Source organism: Schistocerca cancellata, chromosome 1, assembly GCF_023864275.1.
Source record: "Schistocerca cancellata isolate TAMUIC-IGC-003103 chromosome 1, iqSchCanc2.1, whole genome shotgun sequence".
Taxonomy (NCBI): Eukaryota; Metazoa; Arthropoda; class Insecta; order Orthoptera; family Acrididae; genus Schistocerca; species Schistocerca cancellata.
The window spans coordinates 922,897,079-922,922,802 of NC_064626.1; the positions used below are offsets into that span (position 1 = coordinate 922,897,079).

Below are 25,724 nucleotides of genomic sequence, written 5' to 3' on the forward strand. Positions count from 1 at the left end.
AATTGGTAGAAAAATTGCTGTTTTTAAAACCAATTGACTGGGTTAGAACGCAAGGAAAGAAATTCACTCACATTCTACTGTTGAAGCCGCTGGGAGTCGATGATTTTCGTAATTACTTAAAAATGGGTGAACATTCATTTCGGAGCTGTTGAGCGTCTCATCAAACCATTTTAATGGAAAAGAATGGTAATGGGAGAAGCTGTAAGCTGCGAGAAGACACTGTTAGCTACATCACTATGTCTAGCCACTGGCAGAAATTAATGGGACCTTAGAATCATTGCTGCTGTATCCACACAGTTATTAACTAAAATGATCCATGAGAGCTTCTACGTTGACTGAGAAAATACGTCATGGTAAAGCAAAATAAAGTACAAAAGGCGTTCATATAAAGGTTATTAATTTATTTATGTACGTAGCATAAAAATGACCTGTAAGTTTAAGAAACTCATTTCAGATTCGAAGACTACACATGGCTGTGGTGTACATCTTCTGATAAATGCAGCAACAGATCCACAAGAAATGAAGCATATAGCCGCTGTTAGAACTTTAAAAATTATTCCACATTTTGCTCCTCATAGCAGAGGGCTTGAATGCAGGCAGGACATTTTTTAAGACATGAAGCAAGTACAGACTGATCAAAAAGTCAGTATAAATTTGAAAACTTAATAAACCACGGAATAATGTAGATAGATGGGTAAAAATGGACACACATGCTTGGAATAACATGGGGTTTTATTAGAACCAAAAAAAAAGTATTACTAGACGCGTGAAAGATCTCTTGCGCGCGTCGTTTGGTGATGATCGTGTGCTCAGCCGCCACTTTCGTCATGCTTGGCCTTCCAGGTCCCCAGACCTCAGTCCGTGCGATTATTGGCTTTGGGATTACCTGAAGTCGCAAGTGTATCGTGATCGACCGACATCTCTAGGGATGCTGACAGACAACATCCGACGCCAGTGCCTCACCATAACTCCGGACATGCTTTACAGTGCTGTTCACAACATTGTTCCTCGACTACAGCTATTGTTGAAGAATGATGGTGGATATATTGAGCATTTCCTGTAAAGAACATCATCTTTGCTTTGTCTTACTTTGTTATGCTATTTTTTGCTATTCTGATCAGATGAACCGCCATCTGCCGGACATTTCTTGAACTTTTGTATTTTTTTCGGTTCTAATAAAACCCCATGACATTCCAAGCATGTGTGTCAATTTGTACCTCTCTGTCTACATTATTCCGTGATTTATCCACTTTTCAAATTTATACTGACTTTTTTATCACCCGGTATATATTATGAATTTACGTCCATTGAATGTTGACATTTCGATGTTTAGTTTTCATTTCCTATAAGAATCAGAAGTAAGGGACTTAGAAGAGCAGTTGAACGGAATGGACTGTATTTTGAAAGGAGGATATAAGATGAACATCAACAAAAGCAAAACGAGGATAATGGAATGTAGTCGAATTAAATCCGGTGATGCTGACGGGATTAGATTAGAAAATGAGACACTGAAAGTAGTAAATGAGTTTTGCAAAATAACTGATGATGGTCAAAGTTGGGAAGATATAAAATGTAGAGCCGCAATGGCAAGGAAGGCGTTTCTAAAGAAGAGAAATTTGTTAACATCTAGTATAGATTTAAGTGTCAGGAAGTCCTTTCTGGAAGTATTTTTATGGAGTGTAGCCTGTAAGGAAATGAAACATGGACGATAAATAGTTTTTGAAATGTGGGGCTACAGAAGAATGCTGAAGATGAGTGGGTACTGAATAGAATTGGAGAGAAAAGAAATTTGTGATACAACCTGACTAAAAGAAGGGATCAGTTGTAAGCACACATTCTGAGGCATCAAGGGATCACCAATTTAGTATTGGAGGGCAGTTTGGAGGGTAAAAATCGTAGAGGGAGACCAAGAGATGAATACAGTAAGCAGATTCAGAGGGTTGTAGGTTGCAGTAGTTACTCGGAGATGAAAGGGCTTACACAGGGTAGAGTAGTATGGAGAGCTGTATCAAACCTCTCTTTGGACTGAAGACCACAACAACAACTAAGTATCGGAAATACAACGCAAGAACTGAAATACAGAAGGTCGTCGCACTTTCATTTTCTCTATGTGACACACGAAACCATCATGGATCCATTAAAGAAGTGAAAAAAATGCATTGTATTGCTGCATTTCTCGCACAAACTGTGACTAAAGGCGAACTTTCGTCGGGCGGTTTGCACGACAGCGGCACAATAGACACAATTTATTGGGAGAAGTGGTGGGGGATCGGCTGAGGGGTGGTCCTTACCGCCCAACATCCGGACAAGAAAGTTTGTCGGTCGGTCGGTATTAACGGCTGCACACGCCCAACTTTTCGGTGTGTCTTTTGGCGCATGTATAGGGGCCTTTATTATTCTAAAAAAATAATACTGAAAGAAAAAACGGAATTCAGAAAGTAGCAGATCAACAGAGTGATTTGTGACTAAGACTTCACTTTTAACGGATGCATTTTTCAAAGTTTCTTGTGGACTGCAAATCGACACCAGCGCTGCAGTGGCCGTGAGAGACATTTAGGAAGTTCTGTTCATACAAAATCGTGTGCACCGCAACTAGTGAATGTAGTGTTGGGCTGGCTGCCTATGCGTGAACTTCTTTCTATGAGTAACAGGTAATAACTTAAGAAAAAGTAAGAAGATTGACTTTGAAGTACAGCAGTTACGTTATAACTACAGTTCTTATCTTTATTTCAGTGTTTGTGATCTGGACTAATTTGGAACTACTGTGGTTGAAATGACTCCAGACTCGCAAACAGATAAATCAATGGCAACATCTACGCCACCTGCTTCCGAATTGCCATATGATAGCGAGCAAGGGAAGGTTCCCTCGCTTCTCACTGTATGCCTGCTAATTGATATTCCGGTTATTAAAGCGATATTAGATAAATCTAAGCTCGCCTGGCAAAGAGTAAAGGAGGACAGTCCTGCAGCTAAGTGGTCACTAAGTGCTGTCGAACTTACAGCAAGAAGTGCTGCCAAACAGGGTCGTATCTTAGGGTGGCTTTTCAGGATTCCGATCGGCATCGCAGATCGCGCTGTAAGTGGACGCATTATAGAAGCAGAGAGGAGGTGGCCGATTTTGAAGGAATCTCCGAACAAAGTAAGGATCTCTTCGTATGTATTTGTAGGAAATTAGTGCTTATGTTGAAAAATTTAAATTGATTTCCATCGGATTTATTTTTTTTTTTTTTTTTTTTTTTTTTTTTTTTTTTTTTTTTTTTTTTTTTAGTGATTAATTTCTAACATTTTCGTTCACTGTCACAGATATCTGCAATAGAAGCAACAATGTTATAAGATGTATCTTAATGTAGGCACGAGTATCTTGCAGTCCATGACAGGGCACTTAATTAAGCGACGTACTGAAAAGTTAATACAGTTATTTCCTTATTAGCCTCATTTGACGCCTTCATCGCATTTTCATTGATTCTCTCTGGCCCTGTGCACTGTTCAGCTTATGAGCGGAGAAGTATGTCACTGGAAGTATTTTCCTCCATTTAGTTATACTTAAAGGCAGCCTAGAGATTAAACGCTAGCGACTAAAAATTTCAAACTGCACAGTCTGTATCTCAAAGTTAAAACTTATTTAGCAGTCAGCAACGTTACCCTTTCTTCAGAGAAATCCTTCTGTACAGGAATCAAAGATTTCCTACTGAGATTCCACCAATCTCGTGTCTGGTGAGTGTACTGGTGGCCAGCTATATTCAGGTCTCGAATACTTCAATTAAGTGGTTGCCTGTGGATATGCTATGTCAATACAGTTTAGTGCCCCCTTTCCTCAGCATCATTGATCTGTGATGTTTCTAGCAGAGGAGTAATAAATTCGTCTAGTCTAGAAGACGAGAGCGTAGCCTACCCTCAATCAAGCCGTTAAATTTTCTGGTATTTGCCAGTTCGTTGAGGACATACATGGTCCTAAAATCTGCATTGGGTTTTGTATGAGCACAGTAATGCTGAAACAATCAAGGATTTTCAGAACAGTGGTACTATGTACTGTTAAACAGATAATTGGCTTTTCCAAACAGTTTATTCCTTTAACAAATCTTTCTTAGATTTCTAACCACAAAAATGAAAACTTTTAGTAATGTTCAACGGTTCTTTTGGCACAGGATTTTTCATTCATGTTTGGCAAGAACAGTAGCAGTTAAGTTATAGGTAAAATACTATGGTTGACCTCTGAAATTCACGTACTGACATCTAAGATTTTTGGTGATAATGAGATGCACAAATACTTCTATTTGCAGGTTGTCGAAGTCACAATGGAAAGATTAAGAGGTCGACTGTGGTCTTGTTACACTGCCTCTGGGGTCGTCGCCGCAGACGGGAAGCGCGTGGTCGCAGCTTTAGCGGACTTCACACGGAAGGTGGTGAGCTCTGTGCAGACTTCAGTACAACAGTCTCTGACGAACTTCGAAGATCTCGTGGACGAGATGGCATCGAGGGCTGCAGGTGAATCGCGAGTTGTGGAAGGTAAGTAATAAGTTGAAACTCGCTCTCCATAAGACTGAGCATTATTTCCTTCTGAGGTGATGCAGATCTCTAAGGGTGACTCTGGCTTTCTCAACGTGCCTTATTATAGCTTTCCTTACATAGTCAATGTATGGTACTGACAGTGCATAAAAGTTGAGCACTTTTGGATTCCGCTGACATGTTTGCTTAAGATTAGCATGATCAGCGAAACTGCCAGAGTGAAGCAAGAACATCTTCTGAAAACCACCGTAAAGGTACAAAAACTACGTAAAACTTGACAATTGGTAGATCCAGGCTTTAAGACTCTTACACTTGGGTAAATGCTACAATGGACAGGAGATTGCGATTGGAAGGAAAAGTTAGTCGACTGACTGGATGTCTGTACGAATGGATCTTGTGCAGATTTCTCTATCAAAAGTTTGAAGAAGGCTCTTTATAGTCCTTCGCGTGGTCTCTTGTTTGTTTATTCAGCGTTACCACACACTCCAGTGTGTAACGGAACCTAGTAAAGGCTTTACTTTACCGAAGTATGCGATACCCTCCAAATTCAACCAGTTTCAGTATTTGAGTATAGAAAAGTTATTGTGTATGTTAACGATTGCATAAATCAACCCATTAAATTAAACTGAATAACTGACCCACACAAAAGTTAGCATCCTTTCATCACTGATACAGCAAATATCATGTAAAAACACTAAGTTCGTCTTAAATAATTAATATGAAGTACGAAAAATAGTGGCTAACTTACTTATTTTGGATCTCCTTAAATAAAAATCACCCAGTGAAACCTATTTGTTCACTAAGACCGTTTTCACTCAGTATTTACGTAAACTCCTATTTTAGACGAAAACCAATGTAATTCGTAATAATTCATGCTATTTACTTATTTATGCAAATTAAAGGAGTCAATTGACATACTTCTAAAAAACGACCTTTTTGTAACAAAGAATTGTCAACAAATCTCATTTTAATAACCTGTTAAATTGTCACTCGATATAAATTAATAACTAATCTGCACACATTACGATAAGATATACATGTGACTTAACTCTCTTTATTAGTTCTTCGACAAGGTTATAAATACAAGCAGCAGGAAAGATCGGGAGCGGGGTCTTCATGTCACTTTGGTAAAGTTAGTCATTGCAAAGAACATCTAAAAGTGCTACTTTGTCATTGTCTTTGGTGGACAGTGGAATTAAGATGGCTACCAGAGTAATAAATATTTTAAGTTTAAATATTTGTTGGTTTCGATCATTATTTATCAAACACGGAACCTCATCTTTTTACCCCTAGACAACCAGATTTAGAGCCAGCATTAGCATAGACACAGCAGCGATCCAGCAAGAAGCAGCGATTACCAAATGCATTTTAATGGCGCCAACCTAACATAGTGCTAACAAGCTCCGTATATGGAAGTGAAATATTGCGATTATAGCAATATCTAAGACTAGGCGACCATTATAAGTGGTACGCCATAGCGTTCTCGATCATGTCTGCCATGACCTGACTTCCTCTCTTCAATAAACCTTTCTCACTATACATATTCTGATGCATAAAGCTCTTGGAATTAGTCCGTAAGTAATGAGTTTTTGAGGCCACAAAAATTTTCTGTACTTCGATCTAAAATCTCGCATGAAGAAAAGATTTTCACTGTCATGAGTTAGCCATTGCTACTTTAAAGTAAATTGGCAGTTATAAACAGGAATGTATACTGAATCCTATGATAAAATATTAAGTGCTTCCTGATACTATACGCGCCAACGGCGCCATGGACAGGCTTTCACAAATTCACTCGGCGGGCTAGCTATTTGGACGCCTTTGTAGCAGACGCTAAAAGATTAATCCAATATATAGCTAAAGGGCATCCCTGCCCCATCTGATTTTCGGTCCTGCGGCATTTTCTGAAACAGCAATTTCCAGACTTGTATGGAACATCTGGAGTTAGAATTTTACAAAGGTTTCTCGAAAATCGATCTAGCTACAGTGATAAGTTGACGTAATTTATCTCACAATTTTGTTACGAAAAGCTACAGTCCTGATATGCCCTTAATTTTCCACTCTTCAAGCTATAACGTGGTCCATTATTTACTCATACTTAAGTGTTCTATTACGGGATACTTGGAGTCTAATCCAGATCACTTGATAAAATTACCGTACAGGAGCACTGTTCTAAAACTTCGTAAATTTTTCAAATTTCGTGCTTTCAGCCGTGACAGGATCCATTTCCTTCTTACGGGAAATAGAGCAGGATTACGTTCTGTTATAGTGACAAAGCAAACTGATACACTTTAATTTGGTAAGCAGTTAGATCATTTCATGCAAAGTCGTTTAGAGGTTTCCGCATGAGTCACGGATTTTGATATTTTGCATGAACAACCGCACATGTTCCTAATGAAAATTAGTAAAGTTTAACAATTTTTAATTCAATAATTCCATAGTCATGTTTAACCTCATAGCGCAGCTATAAACAGTGCACGCTTGAGTCTTCGGCAACTTGGAGACATCTCTAGCGATATGTTCTTGATAGAAACAAAACTCGGCCATCGTGAACCACTTTTTGCGCTCTTAGGCGAAATAAGATTTCGTGAGCGATTTACGTATGGATGATTTGAGACAAAGCCGGCAGAAAAAATATGCTCCAAAAATGTAAAAATGTGAAGTTTAGCTTTCATGTTTTTGGAAGGAATTGTGGGATACATCTGAAACTTGGCACATAGTAAGTTATCAACAGCTTACAACAGCTTTCCAATAGCTCACAAATTCAGGCCGAAGTTAATTTGTCTAAAGAAGCCAGAGATGGATTTTTGACCAATTTTTTACAAAATTCTTCAGCAAATTTGTTTTATTAGGAAGACCATGTCCTAAATAAATTTGAACTTTGGTTTTGCAATGCAAGCATATAAGGCCCTAAAAGTGTCCTGAAAATGGGCACGTATTCCGCTGGTACTCAATAACTCTAAAAACTCGAAGGGTGTCTTTTTGTCACTGCTAATGATAGCATATTTCAGTTATTCTGCCATGGAAAACTGTGTATTGCCAAGGCAGAAGAAATCATAGTAATAAAAATATTGCGTAAGAGCTGCGGCATCATATAAATACCCTGCCGGTCTTACACTTGTCACATTTTGTAACTTTTGGTCTGGTTCGCAGCAGTCTTCCTGACACTTTTTTGGAACAGATTCACGTTACGAAGAATTATTAGTGCGCCTTTTTGTCTAATTGGATTGGATGCTTCTTAAATTCTGATTTAAGGTATAGTGTACTGTGTTACCATGATACCGTATGTGTTTGTACAGTCCATGGTGGCTTAACCACCGCTGTCCCTTTTTGAATGAGAAATCCACAGCATCGTCATCACCACGGGGGCCATGCCAAATAACTGTGAAACAGAAGCCACTGTTTCCTTACCACAGGTTCCCAAATCTGACAACTGTTTCATTATACATGATTCTAAGCTGATGATAAATTTCTGTAGGTATGAGGTTAGTCACAAAACGTTTCTCCCCCCCTGCGGGTCCGGGGATTAGAATAGGCCCGAGGTATTCCTGCCTGTCGTAAGAGGCGACTAAAAGGAGTCCATCCCCCTCACGGGGGTAGTTAGCGCCTGCGTCCGGAGACGGACGGTTCCACGACCTATAATTGTGGTCTTTTTGGTTTTTCGCTTCTCGTTTCTTCCTTCCTTTTGTTGGTTCCTTTCTTTGTTCTTCTCCACCTCATTGCCTTCTTCTCATTGCCTTCTTCTCATTGCCTTCTTCTCATTGCCTTCTTCTCATTGCCTTCTTCTCATTGCCTTCTTCTCATTGCCTCGGCGTTTGAGACAGTCTGTCCTCTTTCTCCCTCTCTCTCTTCTTTTTCCTCTTCTTCCTTCCTCCCTGTGCGTGCCTGAAGGCCGACCCACGCGTTCGCACGCGTAGCCGGTGACGGGGTAACGCGTAATTCCCCGCCCTGGGTAGACATTTAAGGCACGCGCGTACCCCCTGGTAAAGGCCAGGCCCGGGGAGGGGTGATTGCCTGAGCTGATACCTTCTGACCATGCCGATTGGTCCCTCCGTCTGTTTCTCGGGCGGTGTGACCTGAGGTGTAAACATTCACCTAAGGCGGGAGTGCCCTCTGAGAGGGTCCCCACAAGGAAAGAGCGCGCCATCGGAGACGCTGGCAATCATGGGGGATTCCTCCGCAATGGATTCTACTCTATCTCTCTTGACTTCTGCCCAAAAACGGAAACGTGACCAGCCACCAGTGACAAAAGTACTACCGCCTGCCCCACAGTTCCTCGTCGTTTCTCGATCTGAGGACGGAAAGGATTTTTCCTCTGTCAACCCTTTCGTTATCCAGAAGGGCGTAGATGCCACAGCCGGATCTGTCAAATCTTGTACCAGGTTGCGTAACGGTACCTTATTACTAGAAACTGAGAGTGCCTTTCAGGCACAAAAACTGCTTCGGGCCACACTCCTGTACACGTTCCCTGTCCGGGTGGAGGCCCACCGAACTTTGAATTCGTCTCGTGGTGTAGTCTATACTAGCTCCCTCGACGGATTGACTGACGAGGAGCTTCAATCTTTCCTCGCTGAGCAGGGCGTGACAGCTGTCCATAGGGTCATGAAAAAGGTCAACAATGACCTTGTACTGACCCGGACACTTTTCTTGACCTTCGATAGTGTTAAGCTGCCATCGCGCATCAAGGCGGGCTACGAGGTTATTTCTGTTCGCCCCTATGTCCCGACACCTACGCGCTGCTACCAGTGTCAGCGTTTCAATCACACTCGACAGTCTTGTTCCAATGCGGCTAAATGTGTCACTTGTGGCAGGGATGCCCATGAGGGTGACTGTCCACCTCCGTCTCCTCGTTGTGTGAACTGTCAGGGTGACCATGCCGCATCCTCCCGCGACTGTCCTGTCTATAAGGAAGAACGCTGTATCCAAGAAATTCGGGTCAAAGAGAAAGTGTCCACCTCGGCTGCTCGCAAGCTATTGGCTAGTAGGAAGCCCACGCTGCTCCCAGCGGGGAAATACAGTACTGTCCTCGCCTCTCCTCGGACTACCAGGGAGGTAGCAACCCAGACATGGGATCTGACCTTCAGCACCACGGTCGTCCGTTCGGCCAGTGCTAAGATCGCGCGGTCGACGTCTCCTCTTCCTCCCATCACCCCAGACACCAGCCCCTTCATCAGCTTCTGCTAAGACGAAGACCCCTAAGTCAGATGCACGGGCCTTCAAGAAGGAACCATCCCGTGCAGACTTCCTACGTCCCTCGACCTCCCAGCCTTCGACCGGTACTTCCACCAAACGTCCTTCCAAATAGGCTCATAGGAAGCACAGTTCTCCTTCTCCGCCACGGCGCATTTCTTCTCCTGCGCCACCCAGCGGTTGCCGCCCCAGGCCGTCATCCGTTTCGCCTGGCCGCACCGCTGGTAGCCGTACATCTGGCCGTTAACCGGCGGAGGAAGCTCCCCCTCCCGGCCATCCTCCCGAGGTGGCCGACGAACCTATAGACCCAATGGACGATGACTGTCCGCCTACTGATAGCGGCGGCAGTGCTCGCTCGAAGCCAGGCACTCAGCGGCCTTCGAGGTGACCCCTTCTTTCATCTTCCTTTTCTTACGATGGCACTTATTCACTGGAATATTCGCAGCATTCGCTCCAACCGAGAGGACTTGAAGTTGCTGCTCCGCTTGCACGGTCCGCTCGTCGTAGCCCTCCAGGAAACGAAGCTACGCCCATGCGATCAAATTGCCTTGGCACCCTACACCTCTGTGCGTTTTGACCTACCCCCTGTGGTAGGTATCCCAGCTCATGGAGGGGTTATGTTGCTGGTCCGGGATGATATTTACTACGATCCCATCACGTTGCACACCGGCCTGCAGGCAGTTGCCATCCGCATTACTCTCCCCACTTTTACGTTTTCCTTTTGTACCGTTTACACTCCATCGTCATCTGCCGTTACCAGGGCAGACACGATGCAACTTATTGCTCAGCTACCTGCACCATTTTTGCTAACTGGAGACTTCAATGCCCACCATCCCCTTTGGGGCTCTCCAGCATCCTGCCTGAGGGGCTCCTTGTTAGCAGACCTTTTCAATCAGCTCAATCTTGTCTGCCTCAATACTGGCGCCCCTACTTTTCTTTCGGACACATCTCACACCCATTCCCATTTAGACCTCTCTATATGTACTCCCCAACTTGCACGCCGGTTTGAGTGGTATGCACTTGCTGATACATATTCGAGCGACCACTTCCCGTGTGTTATCCATCTCCTGCAGCATACTCCCTCTCCGTGCTCCTCTAGTTGGACCATCTCCAAGGCAGGCTGGGGGCTCTTCTCTTCCAGGGCGACCTTTCAGGATCAAACCTTCACAAGCTGCGATCGTCAGGTCGCACACCTCACGACAGTCATTCTCGCTGCTGCTGAATATTCCATCCCTCACCCTACTTCTTCTCCACGTCGCGTACCGGTCCCCTGGTGGACCACAGCATGTAGAGACGCTTTACGTGCTCGTCGACGTGCTTTACGCACATTTAAACGCCACCCTACAGTGGCGAATTGTATCAATTATAAACGATTACGTGCTCAGTGTCGTCGTATTATCAAAGAAAGCAAGAAAGCCAGCTGGGCTGCTTTCACAAGCACCTTCAACAGTTTTACTCCTTCTGTTGTCTGGGGTAGCCTGCGCCGGCTATCTGGCACTAAGGTCCACTCACCAGTTTCTGGCTTGAAGGTCGCGAATGACGTCCTTGTGGCCCATGAGGATGTCTCGTGAAAGTTATAATGCCCCATTCACCATGCGGGAACTTGAAAATGCAATTGCCCGGTCTCGGTCCTCTGCTCCAGGGCCTGATTCTATTCATATTCAGATGCTGAAGAACCTTTCTCCTGCAGGTAAAGGTTTTCTTCTTCGTACTTACAATCGCATCTGGATTGAGGGTCATGTTCCCACATGCTGGCGCGAGTCTATTGTTGTCCCGATTCCTAAGCCGGGGAAGGACAAGCACTTGCCTTCCAGTTATCGACGTATCTCGCTTACCAGCTGTGTCTGTAAAGTGATGGAGCGAATGGTTAACTCTCGATTGGTTTGGTTGCTCGAGTCTCGACCCCTACTTACCAATGTACAATGTGGATTTCATAGGCGCCGCTCTGCTGTTGACCATCTGGTTACCTTGTCGACCTTCATTATGAATAACTTCTTGCGGAAGCGCCCGACCGCGGCTGTGTTCTTTCATTTGGAGAAGGCTTACGACACCTGTTGGAGGGCGGGCATTGTCCGCACCATGCATACATGGGGCCTTCGCGGTCGCCTCCCTCTTTTTATTCGTTCCTTTTTAATGGATCGACAGTTCAGGGTACGTGTGGGTTCTGTCCTGTCCGATACCTTTCGCCAGGAGAATGGGGTGCCACAGGGCTCAGTTTTGAGCGTCGCTCTCTTCGCCATCGCGATCAATCCAATAATGGATTGCCTCCCAGCTGATGTATCAGGCTCCCTTTTCGTGGACGATTTTACCATCTATTGCAGCGCGCAGTGTACACGTGTCCTGGAGCGCGGTCTTCAGCGTTCTCTTGACCGTCTTTACTCCTGGAGTGTCGCCAATGGCTTCCGTTTTTCTGCCGAGAAGACGGTCTGTATTAACTTCTGGCGCTACAAAGAGTTTCTCCCACCGTCCTTACGACTCGGTCCCGTTGCTCTCCCAATCGTGGAGACAACCAAATTTTTAGGCCTTACATTTGACAGGAAACTTAGCTGGTCTCCACATGTCATATTTGGCCGCCCGTTGTACCCGTTCTTTAAATGTCCTCCGTGTTCTCAGTGGTATGTCGTGGGGAGCGGATCGAACCGTCCTACTTGGTCTATATCGGTCGATCGTCCGCTCCAAGCTGGATTATGGGAGCTTCGTATACTCCTCTGTACGGCCATCCATCTTACGCCGCCTCAACTCCATACAACATCGGGGTTTACGACTTGCGATCGGAGCATTTTATACTAGTCCCGTAGAGAGTCTTCATGCTGACGCTGGCGAATTGCCGTTCACCTACCGGCGCGATATACTGCTTTGTCGGTATGCCTGTCGGCTACTGTCAATGCCCGACCGTCCGTCTTATCGTTCCTTTTTTGACGACTCTCTCGACCGTCAATACGGGTTGTATGTCTCTGCCCTGCTACCCCCTGGAGTTCGCTTTCGTCGCCTCCTTCAACACCTTAATTTTTCACTCCCTGCAACCTTTCGAGTGGGCGAGAGCCACACGCCACCTTGGCTCCAGGCTCAGGTCCGAGTTCACCTTGATCTCAGCTCGCTCCCAAAAGAGGTTACCCCCGGTTCGGTCTACCACTCCCGTTTTTTGGAACTTCGTTCGAAGTTCATCAACATGACTTTCATTTATACAGATGGCTCTAAGACCAATGACGGGGTCGGGTGTTCCTTTATTGTCGGGGCACAAAGTTTCAAATACCGGCTCCATGGCCATTGTTCGGTCTTCACAGCTGAGCTCTTTGCCCTCTACCAGGCTGTTCTTTACATCTGCCGCCACCGACATTCTGCTTGTCATCTGCTCCGATTCCCTGAGCGCCATCCAGAGCCTCAGTGATCCGTACCCGGTTCACCCTTTCGTACACCGGATCCAACGCTCTCTTCAGCAGCTGGCGGACGTCGGTTCTCCGGTTAGCTTTATGTGGGTTCCTGGCCATGTCGGTATCCCTGGGAACGAAGCTGCAGATGCCGCGGCCAAGGCTGCGGTCCTCCAGACTCGGATAGCTTCTTGTTGTGTCCCTTCGTCCGATTTTAGCAGGGTCATTTGTCGGCGCATTTTATCGCTGTGGCATGCCGATTGGGCTGCACTTACAGACAACAAGCTTCGGGCCTTAAAACCTCTTCCCATGGCTTGGACGTCCTCCTCACGCCCTTCTCGGCGGGAGGAGGTAGTTTTGGCCCGGTTAAGAATTGGACACTGCCGGTTCAGCCATCGCCATCTGCTGACGGCTGCGCCGGCGCCGTTCTGCCCATGTGGGCACTTGCTGACGGTTAGACACATTTTAATGTCCTGTCCAGATTTTAACACACTGCGCCTAGATCTTAACCTGCCAAGTACTTTCGATGCCATTTTAGCGGATGACCCACGAGCAGCTGCTCGTGTTCTTCGTTTTATCAATTTGACAAACCTCGCTGTTTTTTAATCCTATGCCTGTCAGTCTGTCTTTTATCGTGTTTTCCCTTTTAGTTGTTGTCAACTTGTGCCTCGCGGTGCATTCTTAGAGTAGTCAGGGCGCTAATGACCATTGAAGTTGTGCGCCCTAAAACCACAAAAAAGTTTTTTAGGAACTTGAATTTACACTCCTGGAAATGGAAAAAATAACTCATTGACACCGGTGTGTCAGACCCACCATACTTGCTCCGGACACTGCGAGAGGGCTGTACAAGCAATGATCACACGCACGGCACAGCGGACACACCAGGAACCGCGGTGTTGGCCGTCGAATGGCGCTAGCTGCGCAGCATTTGTGCACCGCCGCCGTCAGTGTCAGCCAGTTTGCCGTGGCATACGGAGCTCCATCGCAGTCTTTAACACTGGTAGCATGCCGCGACAGCGTGGACGTGAACCGTATGTGCAGTTGACGGACTTTGAGCGAGGGCGTATAGTGGGCATGCGGGAGGCCGGGTGGACGTACCGCCGAATTGCTCAACACGTGGGGCGTGAGGTCTCCACAGTACATCGATGTTGTCGCCAGTGGTCGGCGGAAGGTGCACGTGCCCGTCGACCTGGGACCGGACCGCAGCGACGCACGGATGCACGCCAAGACCGTAGGATCCTACGCAGTGCCGTAGGGGACCGCACCGCCACTTCCCAGCAAATTAGGGACACTGTTGCTCCTGGGGTATCGGCGAGGACCATTCGCAACCGTCTCCATGAAGCTGGGCTACGGTCCCACACACCGTTAGGCCGTCTTCCGCTCACGCCCCAACATCGTGCAGCCCGCCTCCAGTGGTGTCGCGACAGGCGTGAATGGAGGGACGAATGGAGACGTGTCGTCTTCAGCGATGAGAGTCGCTTCTGCCTTGGTGCCAATGATGGTCGTATGCGTGTTTGGCACCGTGCAGGTGAGCGCCACAATCAGGACTGCATACGACCGAGGCACACAGGGCCAACACCCGGCATCATGGTGTGGGGAGCGATCTCCTACACTGGCCGTACACCACTGGTGATCGTCGAGGGGACACTGTATAGTGCACGGTACATCCAAACCGTCATCGAACCCATCGTTCTACCATTCCTAGACCGGCAAGGGAACTTGCTGTTCCAACAGGACAATGCACGTCCGCATGTATCCCGTGCCACCCAACGTGCTCTAGAAGGTGTAAGTCAACTACCCTGGCCAGCAAGATCTCCGGATCTGTCCCCCATTGAGCATGTTTGGGACTGGATGAAGCGTCGTCTCACGCGGTCTGCACGTCCAGCACGAACGCTGGTCCAACTGAGGCGCCAGGTGGAAATGGCATGGCAAGCCGTTCCACAGGACTACATCCAGCATCTCTACGATCGTCTCCATGGGAGAATAGCAGCCTGCATTGCTGCGAAAGGTGGATATACACTGTACTAGTGCCGACATTGTGCATGCTCTGTTGCCTGTGTCTATGTGCCTGTGGTTCTGTCAGTGTGATCAATCTGACCCCAGGAATGTGTCAATAAAGTTTCCCCTTCCTGGGACAATGAATTCACGGTATTCTTATTTCAATTTCCAGGAGTGTACTTCAAGCTACTTGAATTTTTTACATGTTTCATTAAAATTTGCTGTAAAATGTCACGAAGAAAGCTATATTCTTAGCCAGATGTCGCAGTTTGGATTGTTTAGTAAGAAATTTTAGTAAGACAGAGCCCGAAAAATTGTTCTGGACGTGATAAACTCAAAGCCGCAAAACGAGCGATTTTTATGGAATTCCTTATCCCATTTAATTTTTCACAAAATTATGTAGAGCTGAATGCTGTCTTCTTAAACTTACAGCTTTTCTGATTGGATTCTTAGTCATCAGGACTTTAGATATTTCCTTCGACAAATAGTAATACAGTTGAACATAAGACGTTAGAATACCAACGGTATATGGACCCGTTTTCAATGCACCTCAACTTTGTTTTTTTTAGGGCCTGAAATGCTCACACTGCAAATAAAAATAGTTTGTAGGTGGTTTAGAACGTCTAATGAAAACGGATTGAGTTTGCAGGAGAATGTGTAAAAGTGAGCCATAAAATAGCAAGTTTTGGCCTTTTCAGCGAAATAAACTTTGCCCTCAATTTGTAAGCTTTTCGATAGCAGCAAGACTAGAATTTACAAATTCTAAGACCTTGTATTGGTAAGATTATGTGCAAAGTTTCAGGCATATCCCAAAAATTACTTCCGGAAATATGAAAAGCTAAAAGTAACATTTTTCGAGCATCTGTTTTTTACTGACTCTGCTTCAAATTATTCTTATGCACATCACTCACGAAATATTTCGCTTAAGAGCACAAGTGTTAAGATTACCTAGTTTCAAGAAAATATGGCCATAGATAAGTTTCAAAGTTCCCGAACACTCACGGGTGCACTGTTGCTAGCTCCGCTATGGGGTCAAACAAAGGGCACTATCTCCGGAAGAATTTGGAATAAATGATAGTGAAACGTTACCAATGTTAACTGGGAACATGAACAAATGCTCATACAAAATTTAATGCAGGAACTTGCTCCGAAATTGGACCACTTGGCTTGGAATGGGCCAATAGCGGTACTACACAAAATTCACTTAATATGAAATGCAGACAGTGAAAAAGCTGTAAAATGTAAAAAAAATGGCACATGGTAGAATTGATTTGTTACATTAGGACTGGCGCGTCTCCTGAACTCGTGTGTGTGTTCTTGGCAATTGAACAAAGATGCCTGAAATTATTGTAGCCTAATTTACGCACATAGGCTTACTTGTTAAAGATGTGTTTAAATTTTCATAATCGTTTAAAACTTAAGAGCGGTTTTCAATGTGTAGTGTCCCCAGCGCAGGATTAAACGGTTAAATGGCCGTGCGCCCTTCTCTTCGCAGTCCTTACGAGAGAGTGACGTTGCTTTCCCGTGTACTTGGCGTCCATCATAAAGCATCTGCCAAGAGAACTTCTGAAGTTCGGCGATGTTCCCCTTGAATCAAACATGTGAGCGAAACTTCTTGGCGCATCAAAACTGTCTGACGAGGACATGAGCGCGATACGTTGCTGGTCTGGCAAACAGTTTTACTTTACCAGGATGTATCCGGTGAAGAACGAAAGGTTATTTGGGTAAAACCTAGACACTCGTCCTGCCGTTGTATATCCTAAATATTCCCAGTACTCAGTGTTTATCGGTCCCACACTCTTGAGCAATATTAAAAGCCGAAAAGCACTAGTGTTGCCACTTTTTGGGCTAAATTTTCCCAGCATCCTACCAATGAACCAGTGTACCGCCTCCTTTATCAGCGATGCAGCCTATTTGAACATGCCATTTCGTGTCCAGGTATTTATGTGCTTTGACAGACAGAAATTCTTCCCTTACAGGGATCCAGTTTCAGAATGTGGTCCATATAAAAAAAATTACTGTAATGATTATTCAGTATTAGAACACTATTACAATCTAGTTTGTCAAAGACATTTAAAAATCTTAATATTTACTTGTCAAATTTAGATTATTCAAAATCAAAGCGGAAAGAAATCTCGAGCTCGAAAAGTAAATTAGTTTACTCTACAGAGTAGACTGTGGAGGAAAGTACTTTTTAAACTTGATAATTTCACGATAGAGCAGTTCAGATGTAAGATTGTCGGTAAATATCAGTATTAATCTAATTTTTCGGATTCACGCTCTGGGGCGGGACGTGTGGGAAGATTATCCACAAGTAAGCTCCGATCGGGCGCGAAATGGAAACGGTGAAAATGTTTTATTTGCAACAGTTAGCTACACCTTCCAGCTACTTATGTAGTCGCCGCTCCGATTTAGACATTTGTCGTAGCGCTGTACAAATTTTCAGTACTGTCATGGAAGGCAGTCGCCTGAGCTTTCCGCAAATTATCTACGCTGGTCTGCATATTTTGTGCCAAAAAGTTGTCTTCGTAGCTAGCGGTTCATGCAAGCAGAGAGATAAAAATCGGAGCCACGTCCGGTCTCTATGGTGGGTGATCGCGCTTCCCACAGGAAAACGCTGAGGGAGTTTCTTAATTGTCCCTGCAGTGTGCGGCCGAGAGTTCTCATGAAGAAAGAAATGACCTCATGTGAGGCTGCATGTAAGAAGTATCTCGTCAGACGGATACGAGGCATGAGACACTATTTTCTGGGTATCTTCTAGTGCTCGGTGTGCGCTCAGAAGTGTTTTTCAAAATGCAGAGTGAGGTGGTCGACGGGCATTCTGGAGAAACTACAAAAACAGTGAAAGCTTCATCAGATTTTCACTAGTTTTCATTTGGCGACCGATGGCAACTTATTTTCCGGACAGCCCTAGTAATGTCGACGAATTCAGCCCGAAACGCATTCTTTGGGAATTTAAATAGTGAACGTCTACGTAATGTAAAACGCCTCTTTATAGCATCTGCCACATCTTGATCTGAAGTGTAGGGTGGACTAGGCTATTCAGAGACGAATCGTGCCCCTGTGCTTCGCTTCTTCTTGCTCTAATCTGGAAACACCCTCCAGTATTCAAGAATCGTTCGAACAGTCTCACGACTCAATCCTTTCCAGGATGACTTACATTTCCTTGAGTATTTCAGAAGATCTCAGCCTTGCGTCCGCTTAAACTGTTTGTGATCACTCAGTTTGTCTGCTCAGGATGGTTACTCGGACATTTTATGGTACTTCTCAGTGGTACGCCGCCAGTAATGCCATCTTACTGTAATGGCGTCGAAATTGTGCGCAGTAAGTTCCATTTACTTACATGCAGGGTTAGCTGCCAGTCCCTGCTCTGACTCTGATCCAGTGAAATTCCTCACAGCGGTAGCCAGTCTTCAGACGCGGCTACTCTCTCAGCAACTGAGTCATCTCATCAATACCATGGCTCTTCCGATGTCTCTTTAACATGGTCCGTTTTATTTTTTACAGGGCATTCTTCTGGGACATCCGAAGCCTCAGGGCCTCCAGCTGCGAGGCCACCAGTCACGGGGCTGGTGAGGAGGGCACTGGAGAGCGGCCTCTACCTCTGCGTCGGCGGCGCCGTCTGCGCGCTGTCCGCCGTCCCGGTTGTGGGTCGCTTCGCCGAGGCGCTACGGGAGAGCGCCGGGCCGCAGCAGCCAGAGGCGGGGAGCCGCCAGATGTCTCCACGAGCGTCGCCCGCGCCCAGCTCTCGCACGTCCATGCGGTCACCGACTGTCGACGGAAAAGAATGAAACGGCTGCCTGAGCTCTATTTTATACGATAAATTATTCATTGTAATGAATAACTTCACTGGAAAGTTTAACAAGACAGTTGGAAAAATGTCTTGCTTTTTAGAAACGCTCATTATTAGCAGATGAGTGTGTGCTTCTCATTGTGGTTGGAGTGGAAACTAGAGCTAGTCAGTTTAAACTAAGGGAAGTGTCATGAGGTAACTGGCCAGCGGTCAGAAAAAACTTTTGCTAGATGGCAACGCACACGCCAGAGGTGATAATTAGTGGTCTCTGTACTATCTGCGTGAACTCTGGTGTCGGCGCTTAGAATTACAGGCTGAGCAGATGGTTGTCAGTACCGTTCGGCATGTTGTGGTCACGTTGGTATATGTAGTACAGTGCTTATTTCTGGGCTTAGGTTGTGTAAACAGCGTGTGAATCAGATCAGTAAAACACTAAAAATCAAACGTAACCATAAATGCTTTCTTCAAATGACCTACAAATTCTGCAATCTTTTAAGATTTTGTGCCTGCAAATTGTATCTGTAAACACACTAATTTATTAAATTAAAATTATGGAAACTTCATTTGCTTTGTAATACATGTATAATGGAAAAGTTTGAGAAACTTTATTCCCGAAAGCCAATGTCACGTCATGCATGTCTTTCAAACGTCAGTATACACATAGCACTAAGTACAGCTCACTTCCTGAAAACTCTGAATGGGCTGAGGAAGAGTACATTTTTGTACTTACCTGAGGGGCAAGCTACATTTGACGGGCAGTGCAGCATTGTCAGTATTCGCTAAAAAACTCTCTACAGCTGCAAATGTTAAGTTTCAGCTATAGTACTTCCGCAGTTCATTCGTAAATTTGTGGTGAGTGGAGACTTAGACAAGAAGCACCTGCGTTGCTTGGATACTTTATTCCACATACTTACTTTTGGATGTCTAATTCGATTTCTATTGCATGACAATACCAATGATTGAAATGACATAAATTTACTAGTTATCCTGTCAATGTCGGATCATCGTTTCTAAACCGTTTTTACATTAGTTTCCTTAACCCTTTGCGGACGGCAACTGTATCGGTACGGCGGCGGCCATAGTATCATGCCAGCTTACGACCCTACGGATAGGTTTCCGCTTTTGTCGTGTCTGCCGCTGTATCGGTACTATTTCTTGACTGAATAGTGCTGAAATCCGTTGCGCACAGTTGTATCTAGGTGCGTTCCAGGAGGCTTTAAATACATTCGATCCATGGTGTTCTATTAGATACTTGAACTTCTCTTCCTGTTTGAGCGACACGTTAGAAAAATTTCAGATACGATGAAATTAAAGAACTGTCAAACGAAGATACAGCTGCGGAACCTGGTAGCGATTTCGAAGACTGCGAATACTGCAAGGTATTACCAAGAGAAAGTAGTCATCGGCTGACGAAATTATTCATGAACTGGGTCGTTCACAGGAGACAAAGGGGAAAAAGTCGGAAACAGTATAGATGGCTGACGTACGGCGTGTTCACGACCCAGAAGTACCCTTTCTTTAATAACCCTAGAGTGAATCACTTCGATATTGTCTGAGAGCACGTGAAAAGGTACCCTCGTAGTTTCACTGGAAGGAGAGGGCCTGTCCAGTGGCCAGAGAGATCGCCGGATCTCATCTGACCTTTCCTTCGTGGTTACGTCAGTATTATTGTGTGGGAAAACCCCGTAGAAACGGGAAAAGATCTGTCTGACAGGGTCAAAGTTGCCTGCCTCCTGGAACAGACACGGGCTTCTTGGAATAGGGCAGGACTGCGTGCGCTGTTGCCACGCATGCCTCGAGAATGACTGTCGCCGCTTTGACAAATTGCTATGAGCCACGTTATGTGCTGTACACTATGTCCGCAACACGCGCATTTCCGGCCGCTGGTCCCGTACCAATATACTCGGTTGTGGACCCACTACCACTTCTTAAAATTTGACTCAAAAGGCTTGAGACAGCATAGATTATGGCATTTCATAAAAGGCTAGTACCCAAATGTTTTTGATATACCGCTGATAGCAATTCACACCTAAGGCGATAGTTATTAGATGTTGTGGACCAGAGATGTTCTACAGATAGTGTAGTGTTCGTGCACTGTCAAATTCGTTGTTAGGTCACGCATCCAATAACTCAATGTTGCCTTACATTACATGATGTATCGTATCACATTCATAACTAGACAAACTGAACCTTGTAATGGTTATAGCCCTGATTTTTTTTGGGAACATTTTTGCACGAGACAAACTTCGATAAAGTCCGCAGCTCGTGGTTTAGTGGCTAGCGTTGCTGCCTCTGTATCAGTGGTCCCGGATTAGATTCCCTGCCCAGGGACTGGGTGTTTGTGTTCTCATTTCATATCATTCGTTATGGTGGCTAAATTGGACTGCGTAAAAAAAAATTGGAGTGTGAAACAATATTGGGCCTTTGTACGGGCGCTCATGGCCGCGCAGTTGAGTGCCCCACAAAAGCAAACAACTTACATCAACTTTTTCTACAGTAATTACGCTAACTATTGCACTATCCTTTATACAGGGTCAGGAGGGAACAATTCATCCAAAACCAGACTCGCCACAAAAGGAAGAGTACAGTAATGTTAAGACAGCCTATGTGGAACTAAGGCACGGATGATACCTGCAGTCCTGTAAAAAGTTTGGCATGTGGGATTGAGTATAGAGTATCATGTTTGTTGAGATATGGGTGTGTGGCTGGTTGTACAGAATAGTTTCTTACAGCACACACAAATTAAATCCGTTAAAATGATAAAATGAATTCTGTCCTGTCAGGTTAACTAAGACGTGATCCATGCTACATTAACGCAAAATAGCGATTTTGTTAATGTAGCATGGCTCACATCATAGTAAAAATCAGGGACAGAACACTTCATTTTTAGATTTCATTTGTGTGTGCTGTAACAAACTATATTCTGTACAACCAGCCACACACCCAGATGTCAACACACATAATCTATATTCAATCCCACATGTCAAACTTTCACAGAACTGTAGGTATCATTCGTGCTTTAGTCCCATAACATCAGATGAATTCGAAATTGCGAATGACAATGTAAATTTGTGCCGGACCGGGACTCGAATTCATCTTATGTGTTTCGTAACAGCTGTGGTCGCCGCAGTGCATTATCAAAATAACACAGGCATTGCAATGTAGTCTTTGTCTTAGTATTGTACTCTTCCTCCTGATCAAAGGCTCTACCTTCCCTTACTAAAATTGTTCTCGTACATTAAACCTGTCTACAGTAATTTGAACAAGACTACCAGACCATTTGTCTTAACACGTCGATTGCCACAATAACACTGGTGGCCACAGAGGCCCACACCTGACAGTGAAATATCCGCTGTGGACGTGGCAGTGTTAGCCGTATATTCAGGACAATAAACAAGGGCGTGTCTAGAGAAGTTATACGCATTTTTCATTAAGTATCTCAAGACTGTCGGAATCTGAAGCACACCTGTGACTTCATGCTTCCCAGGCATTCTCTGCAGGCAAAAGGGTCAGACTTTCACGGGCTGGGTTAGTAAGCTGATTTGTAAATGCAGGTGTTAAATTTTGTTCAGTTAATAGCATATGTTGCAATCTGGTCTACCTGTAACGCCCAAACCGAGGCAGATACGGTCTTATTTGGTGCGACTACAAAGTATATATATTAAGTACAATATTTGTAAACACTGATGGCAGTGAAGGTGGACCAGAGAAAATTTCATGGATGTCCCAGTGTGTCTAAACTGTGGCCAAAAGTAATGGGAAGTCAGCAGTAGGCTGTTGAATACTATGCGGTGGATTTTTCTCAGTGCCGTCCTTGAAGAAAGATTGGCGCGGTGACCTTGGCTCACGGCAGTTAATGTGTTAAACCGTATAATTAAAGTCGGCATTAACTAATACCTCTAATTTGTAGATTCTAGTGCCGTTATGACGGACAGCATGTTAATTTTCTGAGGTTAAACGGAAAAACATCGTCGCAATTGTAGGGTATCGATTCTTCATTGAATTATCTCGTGTTGAGAAATGAAGAGATCTGTTTTACTTCGTCAAACTTTCTAAAGGAAAGATAGCATAAACATTTCGTTTAAACAACCGGTTTCGACAGACTTTGCTGTCATTTCAAGGTCTTCAAAATGCATTGCAAATCTTGTTCATTAGGAGTTGTAATCTCGTGCCAAATTGTTAGTGGGTAAAACCTTAGTACATTATACCAAGGTTTGTCAGAAATCAAACATTTACAATCAAAAAAGCACCTTGTGCACGTGGTCACGTCCGTATATGCAGCGTTCACAGATATTACGTCATAATATAAAAACATGCACTGTAACGAATCTGTTTACGTTAGCTTGGAATATTCCATGTTTGGCGGCAAACTCTGTCGAGACCGCTTGTTGAAAATGTTTGTCGGTTCTCTTTGTAGTATTATGTAATTACGTCTAAACTTAATGTGAAGATAGTTGCATGTTAAAAGTTTGGATCTGGAGATTGTTGGAAAGTACGCTGCAAATTGCAGCTGCGGTATTAATAAATATGAAGTACATAAAATTATGACATTGCGCCAAAATAAAATTTTAGACACTCGAGGGTTAGGAATTTTCGCCCTTTTCTTCCGTGGTTTTTCATATCAAATTCTCGTGCTGACATAAACTCAATGTATATGGGCAGTTAACAAGTGTGTTCTGGTACGAAGGCAGCTTTACGTTTAAATTCGTCTGAGGATGAATTACTGTAAGATAATCAATAGAAACCTGAAATTTCAAAATCTTAATTACAAATAATGGACAAGGAAAAAGTATGTTCTAATGTTGTCCTGAACAGAAATCTTTCTTTGCGACTTCGTGATAAATATTTGAATTTCAGTATTTAAAAAAACTTTACAAATATCAGGTTGTCGATCATGGCCTCCTGCGGCCTTATACAAACTGCTCGGTACTCTCTTCGTCCTGTCGCCTTAGCGATCTTTGACCTAATCACGAATGAAAATGATCAGTGTACTGAGCAGTAAGGCAGTAGAATCAAATATATTAGAAAGCAAAAAAATCTACTAAATCCCAGAAATTATCAGTGGATTTCTAGCAGTGTTTCTCCATATTTATTTTAAATGTCAAGTTTCTGAAGACATCCCCTTCGCCTTGGTATAGAACTTTTGTCAACCGACTGCACTTAGTTATTAACGTTTTAAGATCGTCTGGCAGGGCCGTCAAGTACATGACGAGCTATTTCACAAAACACACAAACCAGGCACAGCAATATGTGCTGAGTTTGTCTAAGCGTCACGGTAAGTTTAGCGAATATAAAAGTGATTGCCGAAGAACAAATGTTACTTTAAATGCGAATATTTTTGGTTAGGCTTCAACATGACTTCTTGACAACGAATGAAAAAGTTCGGTGTCGAGTCAATTCACTACGCGTTTCAGAGGTTTAAACCATCGTTGTCCACAGATGCATATACGTGTAACGACTGTGGATAACGCGCGGTACTGTTTGGTAGCGACAATCGGTACATGGCTAAGATTTGGTTTATGGGGCGTTCAACTGCGCGGTTATCAGCGCCCGTACAAATTCCTAATCTTTACACAGTCCAGGTAACACAAACACCCAGTTCCCGGTCAGAGAAAACCAACCTGGCTGGGAATCGAACCCGGGCCCCGTGATCCAGAGGCAGCAACGGTGGCCACTAGACCACGAACTGCGGACACATGGCTGATAGACTGCTGAATGGTGCTCGTGTAGTGTTCCATACAGAACCCACCATTTTGCATTTATTAAATTGTCAGACACCCGATAAAATTTTGCTGACTATGACTTAACAGATGCAAATAACGTAGAACCACGTGTAAAAATAAAATGGCTACTTAGTTATAAACGAGATTGCAGTTATTCATGTCAAAGTTAGCTGAACAAATAAAGGGCGAAGAAAGGCGTAAAGAACGGGTCGGAAGAAACAACGTGAGAGAAAGTGAATAATAGTTTCACTGCTACTTCAAAAGTTTCATGCCCTAACTTATCTTTAAGCGATAACTTGAATTCACTCTTACTTGTCAGAAACTAACCTATGTTCTTGAGTAGACATCTGAAACTTCGTCTTTTGATGTAGAGCTCCTACAGATATCTAGGAAACTACATTCAAGAGAGATTTCGTCAGTAAGGAGTTCTGAAGTACCCATTTTAATTTTTCAGTTTCCTTCTTTTATCTCTTATATACCCTCCAAATCACTAGGCCAGTGTTGGGAATGGTTGCCTACCCAACCCACTAACAGGATGGTAGAGGATGCCGGACAAGTTCTAAAAATATCGATATGTATACGAAAGGCTTAGCTAAACAAAACTATCGATATTCGCCAACGTGTGCAACACGTGTGTGTTTTGAGCATGAAATGCTGTACTTATCATAAATTCAGGCAACAGTTCATTTTCCATTAACCACCCGTGCAGTCATGTGATTTTGTGCCAATTCTGTGTTACTTTCACAGTGCGTATATCTTTTCTTGATCTATGATAGCCGGCCGCGGTGGTCTAGGCGCTCGGTCCGGAACCGCGCGACTGCTACGCTCGCAGATTCGAATCCTGCCTCGGGCATGGATGTGTGTGATGTCTTTAGGTTAGTTAGGTTTAAGTAGTTCTAAGTTCTAGGGGACTGATGACCACAGATGTTAAGTCCCATAGTGCTCAGAGCCATTTGAACCATTTTTGATCTATGTTAAAGGAGAGCGCACATTCTGCCTCATGCTTGGGAGCAGGGAGTGCTAATTTGCGTTATTCTCATACCGGACTGTCACCAAACATGTTCGTTTTGCATGATAAAAATGACATGGAAGTAAAAAAAAATCATGATTATGCAGTGCACATTTTTCGTTCAAATCTTGTGCTAATGA

The 25,724-nt window shown here is 44.2% G+C and overlaps 2 protein-coding genes across 2 annotated transcripts in view; one reads left to right on the forward strand and one right to left on the reverse strand.

Moving 5' to 3' along the window:
- The window catches only part of LOC126191336 (E3 ubiquitin-protein ligase RNF103-like), a 428,517-nt gene that overhangs the window by 102,163 nt on the left and 300,630 nt on the right, over nucleotides 1-25,724 (reverse strand). The window lies entirely within an intron of this gene.
- LOC126114868 (uncharacterized) lies at nucleotides 2,607-18,850 on the forward strand. The gene is made up of 4 exons (XM_049915027.1): nucleotides 2,607-2,651; nucleotides 2,734-3,139; nucleotides 4,281-4,506; nucleotides 18,567-18,850. The coding sequence occupies exons 2-4, from the start codon at nucleotides 2,774-2,776 to the stop codon at nucleotides 18,848-18,850; spliced, it is 876 nt and encodes a 291-aa protein (XP_049770984.1). The 5' UTR covers nucleotides 2,607-2,651; nucleotides 2,734-2,773.